A 16,295-nucleotide genomic window follows, 5' to 3' on the forward strand; every position below is an offset into this window, starting at 1 on the left:
CGTATAGACAAGTCCATCCTGAGACTTCATGTACAATATGCACTCAGTTCTAATTGCCTTTTTCAATACATAAATACAGCGGAAGGCAACCAAAATTATTCCAGGGTTCAGGAATTCAAATTTAACGTATGCTGAAATGACTATGAAACACACAGCTCTAAAACCTAGGACAGCAGGTCACACCTGGAACAAAGTTAATCAAATTTTAACCAATATTTAAAGGGTGTCAATTGAAAAAAATTCTGCTTGAGAATTTTGTACTCTGTGTAGTAAACAGCACCCGGGCCCCAATGCCCAAGGTCATTGCATGTGAGTGCATCTCTGTGCCGGTATGGAGCCCTACCGACTTCGGCAGGGCTCTGTGTGGCTGTCGTGGTGAATCTGTATGCAAAGAACTGCAGTCAGAGCTTAAGTCAGGGTAAAAAAAAAAAAAAATCCTCTCTATTTTTACAGCACATTTGCTTTGTGCATTTGACAGCACTTTATGTTTAACTTATTTCCACTGTTTTGTTGATGGTCTGTTAGAGCCCCTTTTGTATACAGTACTAACAGGGTGACCTCACTCTGATGCACTGCTCTGGGAGAAACTCACATGTAAGTTTTTTTCCTAGGTCCTACAAGAAGGGATTTACTAGTAGCTGCAGTGATATTAAAGCATGATTGCCAAATCAGCACACAGATAAATGGGCAACTTGCATCCGTAACAGTTTCCAAACTAGTTAATTTGTGTTTCCTTCGGAGAAGAGTGTTTATAAAATGGGCTACACAGTCTTATGCAATGGGGTTTTATTAAGTCAAGGAGCAATGTAATTCAATTAAACTGTGTTTTTGTTAAAAAAAAACAACAACAAAAAGCCCACCCCCAATTCAATCATAAAGTATGTCTGGAGCCTGCATGACATCTGTTTTTCATGGCTTCTTCAGGCTCCTTTAATGTGGAAACCCAAGCTTAATTTTTCCCAGGAGGTGTTATGAGATTAAAAGAGCCGTACTATTTTCCCCTCTCCGCCTTCTCTTCTCCTTCTCAACCGCACAGCAGGCTCGCTTTCCTTCTAGCTGAGAAGGGCTGGGCACAGCTTTATCTGCCTCTCATCAACATTCTTTTGGTTGGTTGGAGTAGTGATATGTACTCTCTCTTCCAAGGGCTCAGTGTGCTGGCACGGCAGTGTTCCCAGTCTTTTACAAGCTCAAATCTGTAATTCTGATTTCCTGACCGCTGATATCCTTCGTTACCATTGGACTGCCTTGGCCAATACCATGTTTTTGCACCATCTGCTTCTGTACTAAGCTGAGACAGCTTGCAAACCACCTGTCTGACATTAGCCCCTTTCTGCTCTGCAAGAAGCCCAGCCATATGTAATGGAAGGTGGGGAAGGCTGGCCAAGCACATGCTTTCTCAGTGGAATGCTCCTTCAAAAAGGACCTCAATCTTGACTCCTAATCAGCAGTAGAAAACAGACCTTGTGAGTTCATTTGTGCAGGGAGTGATAATTTGACTACCAGTTTCCCCCCTCCCCCACCCCCCACCAAATACAGAGTTATAACTACTGATCCATACAGAAGGAATATTTTAGGATGTTGGAAAATCCCTAGGAAAGAAGTGGACCCACCCGCCCCAACCCAAGGGATTTTTGGTTCTTTAGAGGTTATCCAAAGGGACTTGCTAACTTGCTTAATGAGGTAAATCATGTCCTCATTATTATACAGACTAACATGGCTGCTACTCTGAAACCTGTCATTATTATAGTGTACTACATGGAATTCTTCTTGGGGTTGACTTTTAAGTTCCTTTGAGAGATCAGTCCTCTCATAGGCATAGCTGGCTCTTTCTTCCACACTTCCCTTCTTTGGGAGAAGATAAAGTAGATTTGTACCTGTCTGTAGTCTAGGCAGGATATTACTTTGTCTTTAAGAAACAGACAATCTCTCCAAGAGTTCAGATGCAAGAGGTACACTAGGCTTTGGAGTTAACAAAGGGCCCAGACTCAGGACATGCAAAACCTCGTGTCCGGAGCTACCAGACTGTGGAGGCAGAGACCTCACTCAGAGAATGCAGTCCTTATCTATCTGAGCCTTGGGAAGACACCCATGGAAGTCCCACTGCAAACATCTGTGGGGCTTGAAGTACTTTATGAATCACTCCACTGTAGAAAAATTGGTCTGCATGTGATGCACTTGCATAATGCTTTCATCCCCTCTCTCCCAGTTACATATTGCTATTTTCTTCTGTATTTAAACCTTGCTCAGCTGCACCTGAAGCAGAGAAACACAAAGACTGGCAAAGAAAGGTACAATGTTCTGTGATTCTGATTCAGGAGTCCATCTCTATTTAGGAAAGCACTTAACTGTGTATTTAACTTTATGTGATTAAATCCCACTAATATCAGCACCTGCTTAAATAGTTTGCTAAATAGGGATGCTAAAGTGCTTTGCTGAATTAGAGAATATGGAGAAGTTGGTGCCAAAACTGCTCAACAGCCACTTATTGCTCTGCCTTGGTGAGAGGACTTGAAGTGGAATATAACACATGTAAGTGTGTGTGTGTGTGTGAGTGAGAGAGAAAGAGAATTCCGAAACAAAAAACATTCCTCTGCACACACTCCCCTCTGGGGAGCAGATGAGTGAACACACACACGACAGGATGTCAGTCACATTGCTTAGTGCACTACTGGAAAGCACTCAGATACTACAGTGATGAGTGCGATATAATAACCTATATAGAATAGAATAGTACAGATCGGGGGCTCCAAGTCCAAGAAATAGTGTTATGTGTTCCCATTCTGACAGCAGCAGTTACCCAACAAAGTATCATTTGAATTCTGTCATCCACTCATTCCACGATTCCGGTACATTAACGCAAGCTGTGTATTAGCATGGTTGCTGCTGCTGCTAAATGTAAACAGCCCTCAGCTGCACTCGGAACACAGTGGGTGGCAGGGTCAGATGACAAATATATTTTCAAACTTCCATTGCAAGTACAATAAAATACAAATTAAAAATACAAAAATACTACTAGTCAGGGTCTTGGTAAGCAATTTGTAGTAGTTTTCCAATAAATCCTACATCAGTGCAATTCTAGAAATCTTAAACATTATAGAGGTATGGTTTAACAAGCCTGTATAAAACCAACTCTTCATATCAAACTTCCTCATACACTGTTATAAATATTGTTCATTTGGACTCTGCATGATATGAGCTTTATTTCCAGTGCTACATAATGGCAATAAACTACACATTCTTTTCACTGTCATCTCTCACTACTTTAATTAAAGTAGAGACTAAAATGTCAAGCTTATTTTATGTTGAATTTCCAATTTTATTGGTTCTATTTCTTTTTTATTGGTTTATTTTTACTATCTGATTGCTATACTCTTGTGTTTTCATTCATCTTAAGCAATATAGCAATGTATACATTTTACTTCTAAACCAATGCTCAGATTGCTAAGCTATATACCAACAATAAACTGTCACACTTTCAGAGTAACAGCCGTGTTAGTCTGTATTCGCAAAAAGAAAAGGAGTACTTGTGGCACCTTAGAGACTAACCAATTTATTTGAGCATAAGCTTTCGTGAGCTACAGCTCACCTCATCGGATGCTGTTCATGCATCCGATGAAGTGCGCTGTAGGTAGGGTCAGGTAGGGTCTTCCTGACTCTTCAAATTAACAGTCTGAAACAAATGTCTCTGACAGCTGTGAACTTTCTCACCTCCCTGTTCATCACACTGGGGTGTTAACTCTAAGACCCAATAATGCCACCTTAAATGTCACCTTTAACTATTCCTTTGCTAAAAGAAAAGGAGTACTTGTGGCACCTTAGAGACTAACCAGTTTATTTGAGCATGAGCTTTGCTGATCACTTTAGCAGATTAGGTGAGAAAGCGGACTAATGCCCACAAAATGGAACTGGGAGTTGCTGCAGGGAGAGAAATGAAGAAAGAAAGGAAGAGGACAGGCAGAAAAAGGAAGAGAAATAAAGGGCAGAAATCAATGTTCACAAAAGTAAAGATATTACTTTTGAATGATGTTGAATGTGACAATAAGGCAGTTAATAAATAGCAACACTAGTGAAAACAAAGTTTTGTTCCATAAAAGGCCATGTTTTACTCCTTTTCTTTGTATAATCTTTCATGGACACCTGTGGGATATCTGCTGTGGATTTAGGGTAGTTACATAGTTGTGCATAATAATCCTGGCCCCCAGATCATAATTACATATTCAGTTTGGCCTTCTCCATAGAATTAGTTGGATGGCCCTGTCAAACAAGAGCAGACAACCAACTGGGAACCACGTAACTTATTCAGTATTATTCTGCTCACCAATCAGAATCAGAGAGAATATCTTTAATAGAACACTCTCTCTCACCTTCTTCTTCTATGTTTTATTAGCAGTGGCTCCCATTTATTTTATTTAAAATCACCCATCTTTCTCTTCCGGAAAGGCTGTTTAATCCAGTCTGGGTTTCAAAATCAAAGATCTCTGGGTTGAGCTTTCTCTAGTGCACTTTATAACAAGCCAAAAATGACTTCCTTCATCATTTACACCACTAAAATAAGAGAAGCTGGGACTCCAAAATAAATCAGCCAATTATTTCATCACAGAGAAAATGATTTCACAGAAAACCAGAGCTGCAATATTATCACGACTTACTTCAGTGTAGCTACACTGAAGAGTATTGTACTCCACAATGAAACCCTTTGAAATAGATGGGTCTACTCACAGAGTAAGAGACTACTCAATGTAATTAAGAGCGACACAATCTGGCCTAACGAAACTGGTAAGAGCAGGATCAGGACTACAGTTTTGTCATTTTCCAGTGGCCACAAGAGTGGCAGACAACACAGTCTTTATTGCAAGCACTTTAATCCTGTACTATCAGTCTTTCCTCTTCCACAATTTAATTGAAAGTATAAAGTAATCTTAGCACTAAATACTTACTCCATCATCGACGGTGGAATAGTACAGCAGTCTTGGATTGCAGTCAGGGGTGATGTCAGGTGAGCAGTATATGAAGCTTCCACTACTTGCTTATTGCGATTCACTACATCCAAGTAACGGTTAAACTTCTCCCGAATTTTTTTTGCAAGCTGAAAACAAAAATATTTAAAATTAAACTAAAGACTCTTTGTACTATCTTCTGCCATGCTAACGAATCTGTGTTAAAAGAAAAACAAACTGCATACATTAAAGCTAAAAATTCCATGCTTTATGAAACATATCACTTAATTTTCACTGCGCAGGTTGAAATAGTCATCATGTGAGTCATAAAATGGCCAAACTAAGCAATCCATACAAAATGCTAAAATATATTTACTGTCTTGCAACATATACCCATTTTCAGCCATGCTAATTTTGCTTTAGTTGAACCAGACATTGAAAAATTAGTGATTTTTCATACTGTGAAAATATAATTTAAAATGCATTAAAAATAATGATGTGTTGTAGCTGTGGTGGTCACAGGATATTAGAGAGACAAGGTGGATCGGGTAATATCTTTTATTGGACCAACTTCTTTATTGGACCCAGACCAGAAGGAGAGCTCTGTGTAAGCTCAAAAGCGTGTCTTTCTCACCAATAGAAGTTGGTCCAGTAAAAGATATTCCCTCATCCATCTTGTCTCTCTTAAAAGTAATGAGTCAGAGAGTACCTTCATTTAATCGTTTTAAGTGAAAACTGGTACATAGCTCTCAGCCTTTGAAAGTTACCCAAACTTCATTCTCATATTTTACTCCTCACATCTTCTAGCACAGGACCTGATCTAACTCTCTTTCAAGTCAGTGAAAGTTTTTCCACTGCTGTCAGTCGGAGTTGGATCAGATCCTTTGTGCAGTGCTTAAGGATACTGCTGCTGCATTTACCATCTAACACAAGTATTTCAAACAATTTTTTCTGAGAAGGCCAATAGAAAATATGGAGATTCAACAAAACAGACCAATATTCTTCAACGTAAGTACTTAAGGCTGGGCCTCTAAATCCATATTTAGGGTCCTAAATAAACAGCCTGAGCAGCCCAAGCTGTACTGATTTCAATGGCAGATGTGGGTGCTTAGTGCCTTAAAAAAATAGAGACTCTTGCTGAATTTAGGAGCTTGACTTTAGGCACTCTCTATTTGGTAATTTTGGCTATTCTCTTTACATCTCTCTAATTTAAGAATTTTTATATCCCTGAAATGCAGTAAACATCACACAGGAACTTCCCTGGGCTATTTGCTTTTAGCCTGTCAGCCCAGGGGAGCCTGGATCAGCATTCATGTTGCACTCCCTGTCAGTACCCGGCCCGGGCCAAGGACGCTCATGATCTAACCAGCAGACCAAATTTGGTGATGAATCCTGGTCACATGCCACCTGAGGTACATTGCACATATGCTAAGAAGAAGATCCCAAACCCACTGAAGTCAGTGGAAATGGATCGGGCCCCAAGAGCATGATTTTGTTTGGCACACTTGGTAATATCCATGACAGTATATCCTCTTCAGCTTGCATTCTGAATGCAAGGGAACAATCTTTTAACAGTTTACTGCCAGTAGTGAATATTCAAAAATATTTCACTTCACATTTTAATTAACTGTATCTTCAGAGCTGGAGAAAGTTCTTTAATTACTATAGATATATCATTTTGCTCCCTTCCAACTCCAACACCTCAGCTAAAGACATGACCAGACAACCACTAGTAAATTGTACACTGAGAAATGCAATTGGTCAGTTCAGGTCTCCAGGACGGACAAATGTCTTTCCTAACTATTACTAACGGAACATTTCATCATGATTTACTTTCTTATATGACTGATAAGGGCCACACTGATAACAGCAATGGATTTGCCTCCATTGTTCCATCAAATACTACAGCTCAATTACCGTATAGATCTCCAAGGAACATAGTTTTTAACAGACTACTGCTCAAATGAAATGACTTGTAGAATTATATCTATTTGGTTTTGTAGAATGATTTATTACTACCACACCAGAGGACTACTAATTGCCTCCCTCTTACATCTCTTTCAATGGTCAGATAATAAGTAGCTGAGTAGGTTCTCTCTTTTTCCATTTTCAGGCCAACTTTCTTTTTGATTATCTGTATTCATCAGTATATTAAATATAACACTGGAATACCCAGCCCTCCCAAAAAATATACAAGCCAAAATTTCTAAAATGTTTCAATACCATCTTCAGACATTTTTCTCTCAGTATGGGCAACTGAATGGCCGTGGTCAAGCTTTCATTCAATATTAAAAATTATGGGATGCAGAGAGAGGTTTGAGTCTGCTGATAAAATGGACGATGCAACTAACTGTAACAAAAAAATTTACACAAACCACGTGTAGAAAAAAAGTACATAAAACACTTATTTAAATTAAAATTTATTAGTTTTTTTTGTTAACTGAATACTGTACGTAGTGAGTTTTTGTCATATAATTTGCATTTTTACGTTAGCAGTTCAGCTGGTAATAAAACCCATGTCCCTATGAGCAACTATCCCTCTGTACATTCACCAAAGTCTACAGGTCTGACCAATCTTTTTGCAGAATTGTCTGTACCACCAAACATAGGGATTCCACTGAGAAGCTGATGTAACTTTATAACACCTTCCCATCAGATGATCTCAAAATGATTCACACTCATTTTTCTAAGCTACCCAACACCTCCTGTAGTTGACAAGTATTGTCACCCACACTTTGTGGATGAGGCACAGAAAGCTGCAATTTGCAAACAATCTTCTGACACAGTGGGGCATGGTTGTGTGGTGTGAAACAGAAAATTCACAGGGTCCTAGAGCCCAAGTGGTTGAAGGAAGAAGATCACAGTACATCAGCCCAGACCCGTCACTACTGTTCAGGCTTACAATCTTCCATCTTCAAAAAACAGAACAAATTGAAAGAACTGTGTCAAGACCAAACCTGCTGTAAAGAACTAAAGAATGAACAGCATTTGTCATCACCTGTGCCCATTTGATTTCCACACAAAAAAAGTGTATCAATTGCAAACCAATTGTCAAAAAAGGTAGGGATTATGAGGTTATTGGCCTAGTGGACGGAGGGGAACAAGTAGATACGATATATCTGGATTTTAGTAAGGCTTTTGACACAGTCCCACATGACACTCATAAGCAAACTAAGGAAATGAATTCTAGATGAAATTACCATAAGGTGAGTGCATAAGTAGTTGAAAAACTGTACTCAGAGTAGTTATTAGTGGTTCTCTCTCAAACTGGGAGAACGTATCTAGCAGGATTCTGCAGGGGGTCAGTCCTGGTTCTGGTACTATTCAGTACTTTTATTAATGACTTGGATAATGGAGTAGAGAGTATGCTTATAAAATTTGTGGACGACACTAAAATGGGATGGGTTGCAAGCACTTTGGAGGTTAGGATCAGATTACTGTTTTGTGTTATGATGCTACCTATGTGTAATGCATTTCAAATGTCATCATTTGACAAATCAAGAGAATTGGTCATAATTCAATAAAGAAAAGTAAAAAGTACTTCGTTTAGGAAGAAAAAAATCAAATGCACAACTGCATAATGGGGAACAACAGGCTAGATGGTAGTACTGCTGAAATGATCTGAGGGTTATAGTGGATCACAACTGAATGAGTCAACAATTTGATGCAGCTGCGTAAAAGGCTAACTCTTCTTCGGGGGTGTATTAACAGGAGTGTAAGACACAGGATATAATTATCCTGCTCGACATGCCACTGGTGAGGCTTCAGCTGGAGTACTTTGTCCAGTTCTGGGCATCACACTTTAGGAAAGATGTGGATAAATTTGAGAGAATCCAGAGAATGGCAACAAACACAATAAAAGGTTTAGAAAACCTGACCTATGAAGAAAGGTTACAAAAAACTGGGAATGTTTAGTCTTCCGAAAAGATGACTGAGGGGGGACCTGAGAACAGTCTTCAAGGAAAGGGCTGTGATAGAGGATGGTGTTCTCCTCCTGAAGGCTGGACAAGTAGTAATGGGGCTTAATCTGTTGCAAGGGAGATTTAGGTTACATATTAAGAAAAAGTTCTAATTACAAGGGTAGTTAAGCTCTGGAATAGGCCTCCAAAGGAGCTTGTGGAATTGCCATCACTGGAGGTTTTTACGAACGGTTTTGACAAACACCTGTCAGGGCTGGTCTAGGTTTACTGGGTCCTGCCTCAGTGCTGGAGACTAGACTTGATGACCTCTCAAGGTCCCTTCGAGCTTTATATTTTGAAGATACTATGAAAACAAATTTTGAAACCTTGAACTTTGCTGTGAAATGGAAGAGTCTTCCTCCTGTCAGCTTGTCACAGTCCTCTTCAACTCAACTTAAAAAAAAATTGTTTTTCTTCTTGCTGTTCAACTTTTATCTAGTACTTATGTTTCTACATTTTCCCTTTTTCTTTAAGGAAGTGATACTGAATAACGATGACCCAGTGCTTACTCCAATCAGTGTAGTCATTTTACGTCCATTTCTTTGGGCAGCCAACATGCAGACCATATAATTTTTGAGTTACCAGTCATGTTAAACAATAACACCATTTTGTGTTATGATGCTACTTATGTGTAATGCATTTCAAATGTCACCATCTCTATTGACAATGTTTCATCACAACATCAGTGAATTTCACTTTAATTTTTCCAGAGACATTTTTCTCATTGTGTATTCCCTTAGAGCCTTTTTAAAGCTCCTTTTACTTCTAAGTGCTACATCTCTGAAGTCTTCTTTGGGGGGTGCGGGGGGGAGGGGAGGGCAGCGGGGTGTTTACAGAAGGAAAGTTACTGAACACACTTTATTTATGGCTGTATCTTAAAGTTAAATAAATGTCAAAGACTGTATTCAAAATATGTATCAATGAATTTGAAAGCATGGATGATATAACTGACTTACACCAGGGGATTAACATCCAGGAAAGTTTTACTTGTATGTTGAAGAATGTATTTAATATCTTATTTTTGAATTCCTTATGAGTCATAATATTTTTGGCCTCATGACTTTATAGATATCTTGGGGCTTTATGAAGTCTCGTATTCTAGACCATCTCATAAATTAGATTTACTCTTCTGTATCCCTTTTATTCTTAAAAGGCCCATGGCTGTCCTCCATACTCAGAGCAGACCACTGAGTTCTGTTTGAGTTAAGCACCTCAGGCTCACAACCATCCCAAGCTATTTGTAAATTGATACTAGAACATATAGTTTTAATTTCTCTGAATGGTACTGATAACACTTTTTACCAATATATGAAGAACCAGCAATTCTCCTTTTCTTAAAATAATGACAGCCCAGTTCAGGCCCCCAGTCTTTCAGTACTTTTAGCAAAGAATCCCATAACACACTCTAGGAAACCTTGAAAGACTTTTCTAGTGGCTCAATTGTTGTCTACTCCAAAAATTTTAAAAGGGAACCCTAGTACCTTGAAAGTCACTCTGAAAACAATTATTATAATCACATCAATATTTATATAGTTTGTTTTATCAATGTACCTTAAAAACATTACGTCTCAACACCACTGGAAGTATATCCTCATTTTACAGATGTGGAAGCAGCTGAGGAGATAATGCTCAAGTCAAAATGTCACTTAGCTAAAACAGGTTTCAGAGTAGCAGCCGTGTTAGTCTGTATCCGCAAAAAGAACAGGAGTACTTGTTACTTAGAGACTAACAAATGTATTAGAGCATAATGAAGTGGGCTGAAGCCAATGAAAGCTTATGCTCTAATAAATTTGTTAGTCTCTAAGGTGCCACAAGTACTCTTGTTCTTTTAGCTAAAACACTGATCTCCACATTCCTTTATACAATGCATGGAGATGTATTTCTTACTGAAATCTGCAACTGAACCTCATCTCATGACTGCTGTATCCTTCAGAGTTACATTAGACAATCTCTTAAGTAAAAGGGCAGACACCTTTACACCTATTACTGGCTTCCTTTTAATTGGATCTCTCTGAGCGTTAAGTAAAAAATGTCACTTTGACCATTAATATGAAGTGTTGGCATGCTAAACACCCCTTTAACCCTACAAGCAGCACAGAATACTTGTTCGACAATTGTGTAATGAAAGCCCTGTCATCTAATAACCCTCACTGGTTATTCTTTTACATGTCCTTTTCTTCTGTCTTTCCTTAAAATATTGTAAAGAGCTTTATCGACTGCAAGAGGAAAAAAATCAGTCTGCCTGCCCAATATGCTACTTAACCTTTCCTAGAATCCAATTTATGGGCTACCGTACAAGATCAATTACCACAATTCCCTGACTTTTCCCATGGTCACTCACATCAAGACTGGCTGGGGTAGTGGAGCACCCAAGGCAAAGCTGGGTCATGTCTGACAGATAAGGGACCTCTAACTAAAGGTCCCTTTTATTATTAAGGATCTTAAAGTGAAACATTGGTGTGTTTCTCCTGTTAATGTTTTGGGTATTCAGCTGAGGAACATTAGAACTGACTGACAGTATTTTAAGGTCAAGATGACATGGACATGGAGTGCTGATATGTGAAACTGAGGGGAAGTGGATGGTCAAGAGCATTATTCTTCTCTTTCTTGACTCTGGACTCTGTGGGATGAACTTCTTAGGCAGTATCTAACCTGAATCAATGACAAATGCATCAATCTGATCCACAGATTTTTAGGACCAGAAGGACCACTATGATAATCTAGTCTTACCTCCCAGCTGTTCTGAGATTAACTGTAGATTCTTCTTCAATTTCCTGGGCTGTAGCCCCAGAACCTATGTATTTCACCATGATCTTCAGACACTTTCTCTCGTGGATTGTGAAAGGGTTAAATTCACACAGGAATTTGTCCCTCCTTCCTACCCAAAATTGATTGGGCTCCACTCTGAACTAGGTGGTGAGCTACCATGGTTTGTATTATATGACACAAGTCTTTCCGCTGATGCAACAGGAAACAGAACGATTAGTGGAAATAGGAAAGAGCTAACACCCTAAACTGGGACTTGGCAGATCTGGGTTCAACTCTTGGCTCCATGCCTGGCTTTGACTCTATCTGACCATGCGCAAGGGATCAAGAAGGGATTCTTCTTCCCAAATGTATTCTGTTTTTTAACCTCCCTCTTCTGAAGCATCAGGAATGGCCACAGATGGAGCTGGGACATTGGATGGGGTGCACCAGAGCACTGAAGTGGCACCATGCATTCTCTCTGTCAGGTGCTTGACTGGCTGATTCTTGTTCACATGCTCAGGGCCTGACCAATTGCTATATGTGGAGTTGCAAAGGAATTTTCTCCCAGGTTAGACTGGCAGTGACCTTAGGGTTTCTTTTTTTTCTTCCTCTGTAGGATGTAGGTGTGGATCACCTGCCAGAAGTATCTGGCTCTCTCAAACTTAATCATTTCCTTGCCATTGCGGGGACCCCTCCTATTGCCCACTGAGGTTGTGGAACCTCCATCATTTTGGAGATTTTTAAGAGCAGGTTAGACAAACACCTGTCAGGGATGGTCTAGACCACGGGTCAGCAACCTTTCAGAAATGGTGTGCCGAGCCTTCATTGATTCACTTCAATTTAAGGTTTTGCGTGCCAGTAATACATTTTAACATTTTTTAGAAGGTCTCTCTCTATAAGTCTATATATTATATAACTCAACTATTGTCATATGTAAAGTAAACAAGGTTTTCAAAATGTTTAAGAAGCTTCATTTAAAATTAAATTAAAATGCTGATCTTACGCCGTCGGCCCGCTCAGCCCGCTGCCATCCTGAGGTTCTGTTCACGAAGGCCGGCAGCAGGCTGAGCGGGGCCTGCGGCCTGGACCCCGGCTGGCAAGGGGCCGGCAGCCAGAACCCCAGACCGGCGGCGGGCTGAGCAGGGCTGGTGGCCGGGACCCCAGACTGGCAGTGGGCTGAGCGTCTCAGCCCACTGCCACTCAGCCCGCTGCCGGTCTGGGGTTCCGTCCACCGGCTCCTGCCAGCCAGGGTCCCGGCTGCCGGCCCCGCTCAGCCCGCTGCCGGTCTGTGATCTGGGCCCTGTCCACACAGAGTGGGTACCTACCTTCTCCCTGGTTCTAGCCCATTCTCTTCCTCTCTCTCTGCACTGATTTGAGGGCGGGAGTGTGCTGAGAACAGGGCTGGGGGTGAAGGAGCAGGCTGGGGTTTGGGTCTGGCCAGGAGCTAGAATGAGGGAGGGGGCTCAGAGTTGGGGCAGGAGGTTTGGGGGTGGAGCGCTTACCTGGGCAGCTCCCATTTGGTGCAAGGGGTGCAGGTGGGAATGTGTGTGGGGGGGTGTGCGCAGGAGCTCCCGTTTGGGGCTCAGGGTGGGGGTGGGAATGTGGGGGGTGCAAGAGTCAGGGCATGAGGTGTGGGGGAGCTGGGTATGTGTGAGGGGTGCAGGAATCAGGGCTGGGTGTGTGAGAGGGGGTGCAGGGGTGAGGGCAGAGGGCTGCGGGTGTGGGGTCGTGGGGGTGCTCCTAGCCTCCTGCCCTGAGCAGCTCACGGCAGGGGTCTGGAGGGGATATGCCCTGATTCAACCCCCCGTCCCCACGGCCCCGTCCCCACCTCTTCTCCGCCTCCTCCCTGGAGCAGCGAGTGTGTTGCGGCTCCGCTTCTCCCCCTCCCTCGCAAGGGCCATCAGCAGATCGCGGCAGGGAGGGAGAGGAGGAGGGGCAGGAACCCAGCAGGCTGGGGGAAGAGGGGGGAACTTGCCTGCTCTGCAGCAGCAGCCGGCAGGACCAAGAGATTCTTCACCCTGCCTGGTGGGGGGTGGGGGGAATAGGGTTTTTAATGGCACGCTGCTGCCTGCCAGGGTCCTAGCCTGGGTTCGGCAGCGGGCCAGTGGCTGGGACTCGGCAGGCAGCAGCGTGCCATTAAAAATCGACTCGCCTGCCGTCTTTGGCACGCATGCCATAGGTTGCCGACCCCTGATCTAGATAATACTTATTCCTGCCATAAGTTCAGGGGACTGGACTAGATGACCTCTTGAGGTCAACTTCCCATCCTACGATTCTATGAGTCTCTGCCTGTCACACACGATAGTTGAGTCTCCTGTGGATTGTAATACTTTGGTCTAATTCTGGTTGTGGGTGTAGTGTGCGAGTGATGCTAGTGGCCTGTGATGTACAGGGGGTCACATCAGATGATCTGCTGGTCTCTTCTGGCCTTAGGCCCTGACTCCTTCATAACCTCACCCAGAAATTTCTGCACCAAGCCTACAACTTCCCGCTGAGCTACAACACATCTTTTAGACAAAAAGAAAAGGAGGACTTGTGGCACCTTAGAGACTAACCAATTTATTTGAGCATAAGCTTTCGTGAGCTACAGCTCACTTCATCGGATGCATACTGTGGAAAATACAGGTGATGTTCTTATACATACAAACCATGAAAAAATGGGTGTTTACCACTACAAAAGGTTTTCTCTCCCTGCACCCCACTCTCCTGCTGGTAATAGCTTATCTAAAGTGATCACTCTCCTTACAATGTGTATGATAATCAAGTTGGGCCATTTCCAGCATAAATCCAGGTTCTCTCACCCCCCGCGCCCCCCCCCCCCCCAAACCGACTCTCCTGCTGGTAATAGCTTATCTAAAGTGACCACTCTCCTTATAATGTGTATGATAATCAAGGTGGGCCATTTCCAGCACAAATCCAGGGTTTAACAAGAATGTCGGGGGTGGAGGTAGGAAAAAACAAGGGGAAATAGGCTACCTTGCATAATGACTTAGCCACTCCCAGTCTCTATTCAAGCCTAAGTTAATTGTATCCAATTTGCAAATGAATTCCAATTCAACAGTTTTTTGCTGGAGTCTGGATTTGAAGTTTTTTTTGTTGTAATATCGCAACTTTCATGTCTGTAATCGCATGACCAGAGAGATTGAAGTGTTCTCCGACTGGTTTATGAATGTTATAATTCTTGACATCTGATTTGTGTCCATTTATTCTTTCACGTAGAGACTGTCCAGTTTGACCAATGTACATGGCAGAGGGGCATTGCTGGCACATGATGGCATATATCACACTGGTGGATGTGCAGGTGAACGAGCCTCTGATAGTGTGGCTGATGTTATTAGGCCCTGTGATGGTGTCCCCTGAATAGATATGTGGGCACAGTTGGCAACGGGCTTTGTTGCAAGGATAGGTTCCTGGGTTAGTGGTTCTGTTGTGTGGTATGTGGTTGCTGGTGAGTATTTGCTTCAGGTTGGGGGGCTGTCTGTAGGCAAGGACTGGCCTGTCTCCCTTTGCTTCTCTACAAAAGAAAAAGGACACTAAACTTTCTCAACTACTACATGCCACAAGGGGCCACAGCAATGGTTCCCTCAACCCACTCAGCAATATTGTTAACCTATCCAACTATACTCTCAGCCTAGCAGAAGCAGCTGTCCTATCTCAGGGCCTCTCCTTCTGCCCCTCCACCCCCACGAACATGAGACAGTTCTGTGGTGACCTAGAATCCTATTTTCAACGTCTCCGACTCAAGGAATATTTCCAACATACCTCTGAACAACATACTAATCCACAGAGACCTCCCTACCAACACTACAAAAAGAAGGATTCTAGGTGGACTCCTCCTGAAGGTCGAAACAGCAGACTGGACTTCTACATAGAGTGCTTCCGCCAACGTGCACGGGCTGAAATTGTGGAAAAGCAGCATCACTTGCCCCATAACCTTAGCCGTGCGGAACACAATGCCATCCACAGCCTCAGAAACAACTCTGACATCATAATCAAAAAGGCTGACAAAGGAGGTGCTGTTGTCATCATGAATAGGTCGGAATATGAACAAGAGGCTGCTCGGCAGCTCTCCAACAACACTTTCTACAAGCCATTACCCTCTGATCCCACTGAGAGTTACCAGAAGAAACTACAGCATTTGCTCAAGAAACTCCCTGAAAAAGCACAAGATCAAATCCACACAGACACACCCCTGGAACCCTGACCTGGGATATTCTATCTGCTACCCAAGATCCATAAACCTGGAAATCCTGGGTGCCCCATCATCTCATGCATTGGCACCCTGACTGCAGGATTGTCTGGCTATGTAGACTCCCTCCTCAGGCCCTATGCTACCAGCACTCCCAGCTACCTTCGAGACACCACTGACTTTCTGAGGAAACTACAATCCATCGGTGATCTTCCTGATAACACCATCCTGGCCACTATGGATGTAGAAGCCCTCTACACCAACATTCCACACAAAGATGGACTACAAGCCGTCAAGAACACTATCCCTGATAATGTCACGGCTAACCTGGTGGCTGAACTTTGTGACTTTGTCCTTACCCATAACTATTTTACATTTGGGGACAATGTATACCTTCAGATCAGCAGCACTGCTATGGGTACCCGCATGGCCCCACAGTATGCCAACATTTTTATGGCTGAC

The 16,295-nt window shown here is 42.3% G+C and overlaps 1 protein-coding gene across 1 annotated transcript in view; it reads right to left on the reverse strand.

Annotated features, from left to right (window-relative positions):
• Positions 1 to 16,295, reverse strand: part of CACHD1 (cache domain containing 1) — a 185,514-nt gene that overhangs the window by 85,022 nt on the left and 84,197 nt on the right. The window contains exon 3 of the mRNA XM_077824497.1: positions 4,938 to 5,086. Coding sequence (XP_077680623.1) covers positions 4,938 to 5,086 — 149 coding nt within the window. The remainder of the gene's footprint in view (positions 1 to 4,937; positions 5,087 to 16,295) is intronic.

Source organism: Eretmochelys imbricata, chromosome 8, assembly GCF_965152235.1.
Source record: "Eretmochelys imbricata isolate rEreImb1 chromosome 8, rEreImb1.hap1, whole genome shotgun sequence".
NCBI lineage: Eukaryota > Metazoa > Chordata > Testudines > Cheloniidae > Eretmochelys > Eretmochelys imbricata.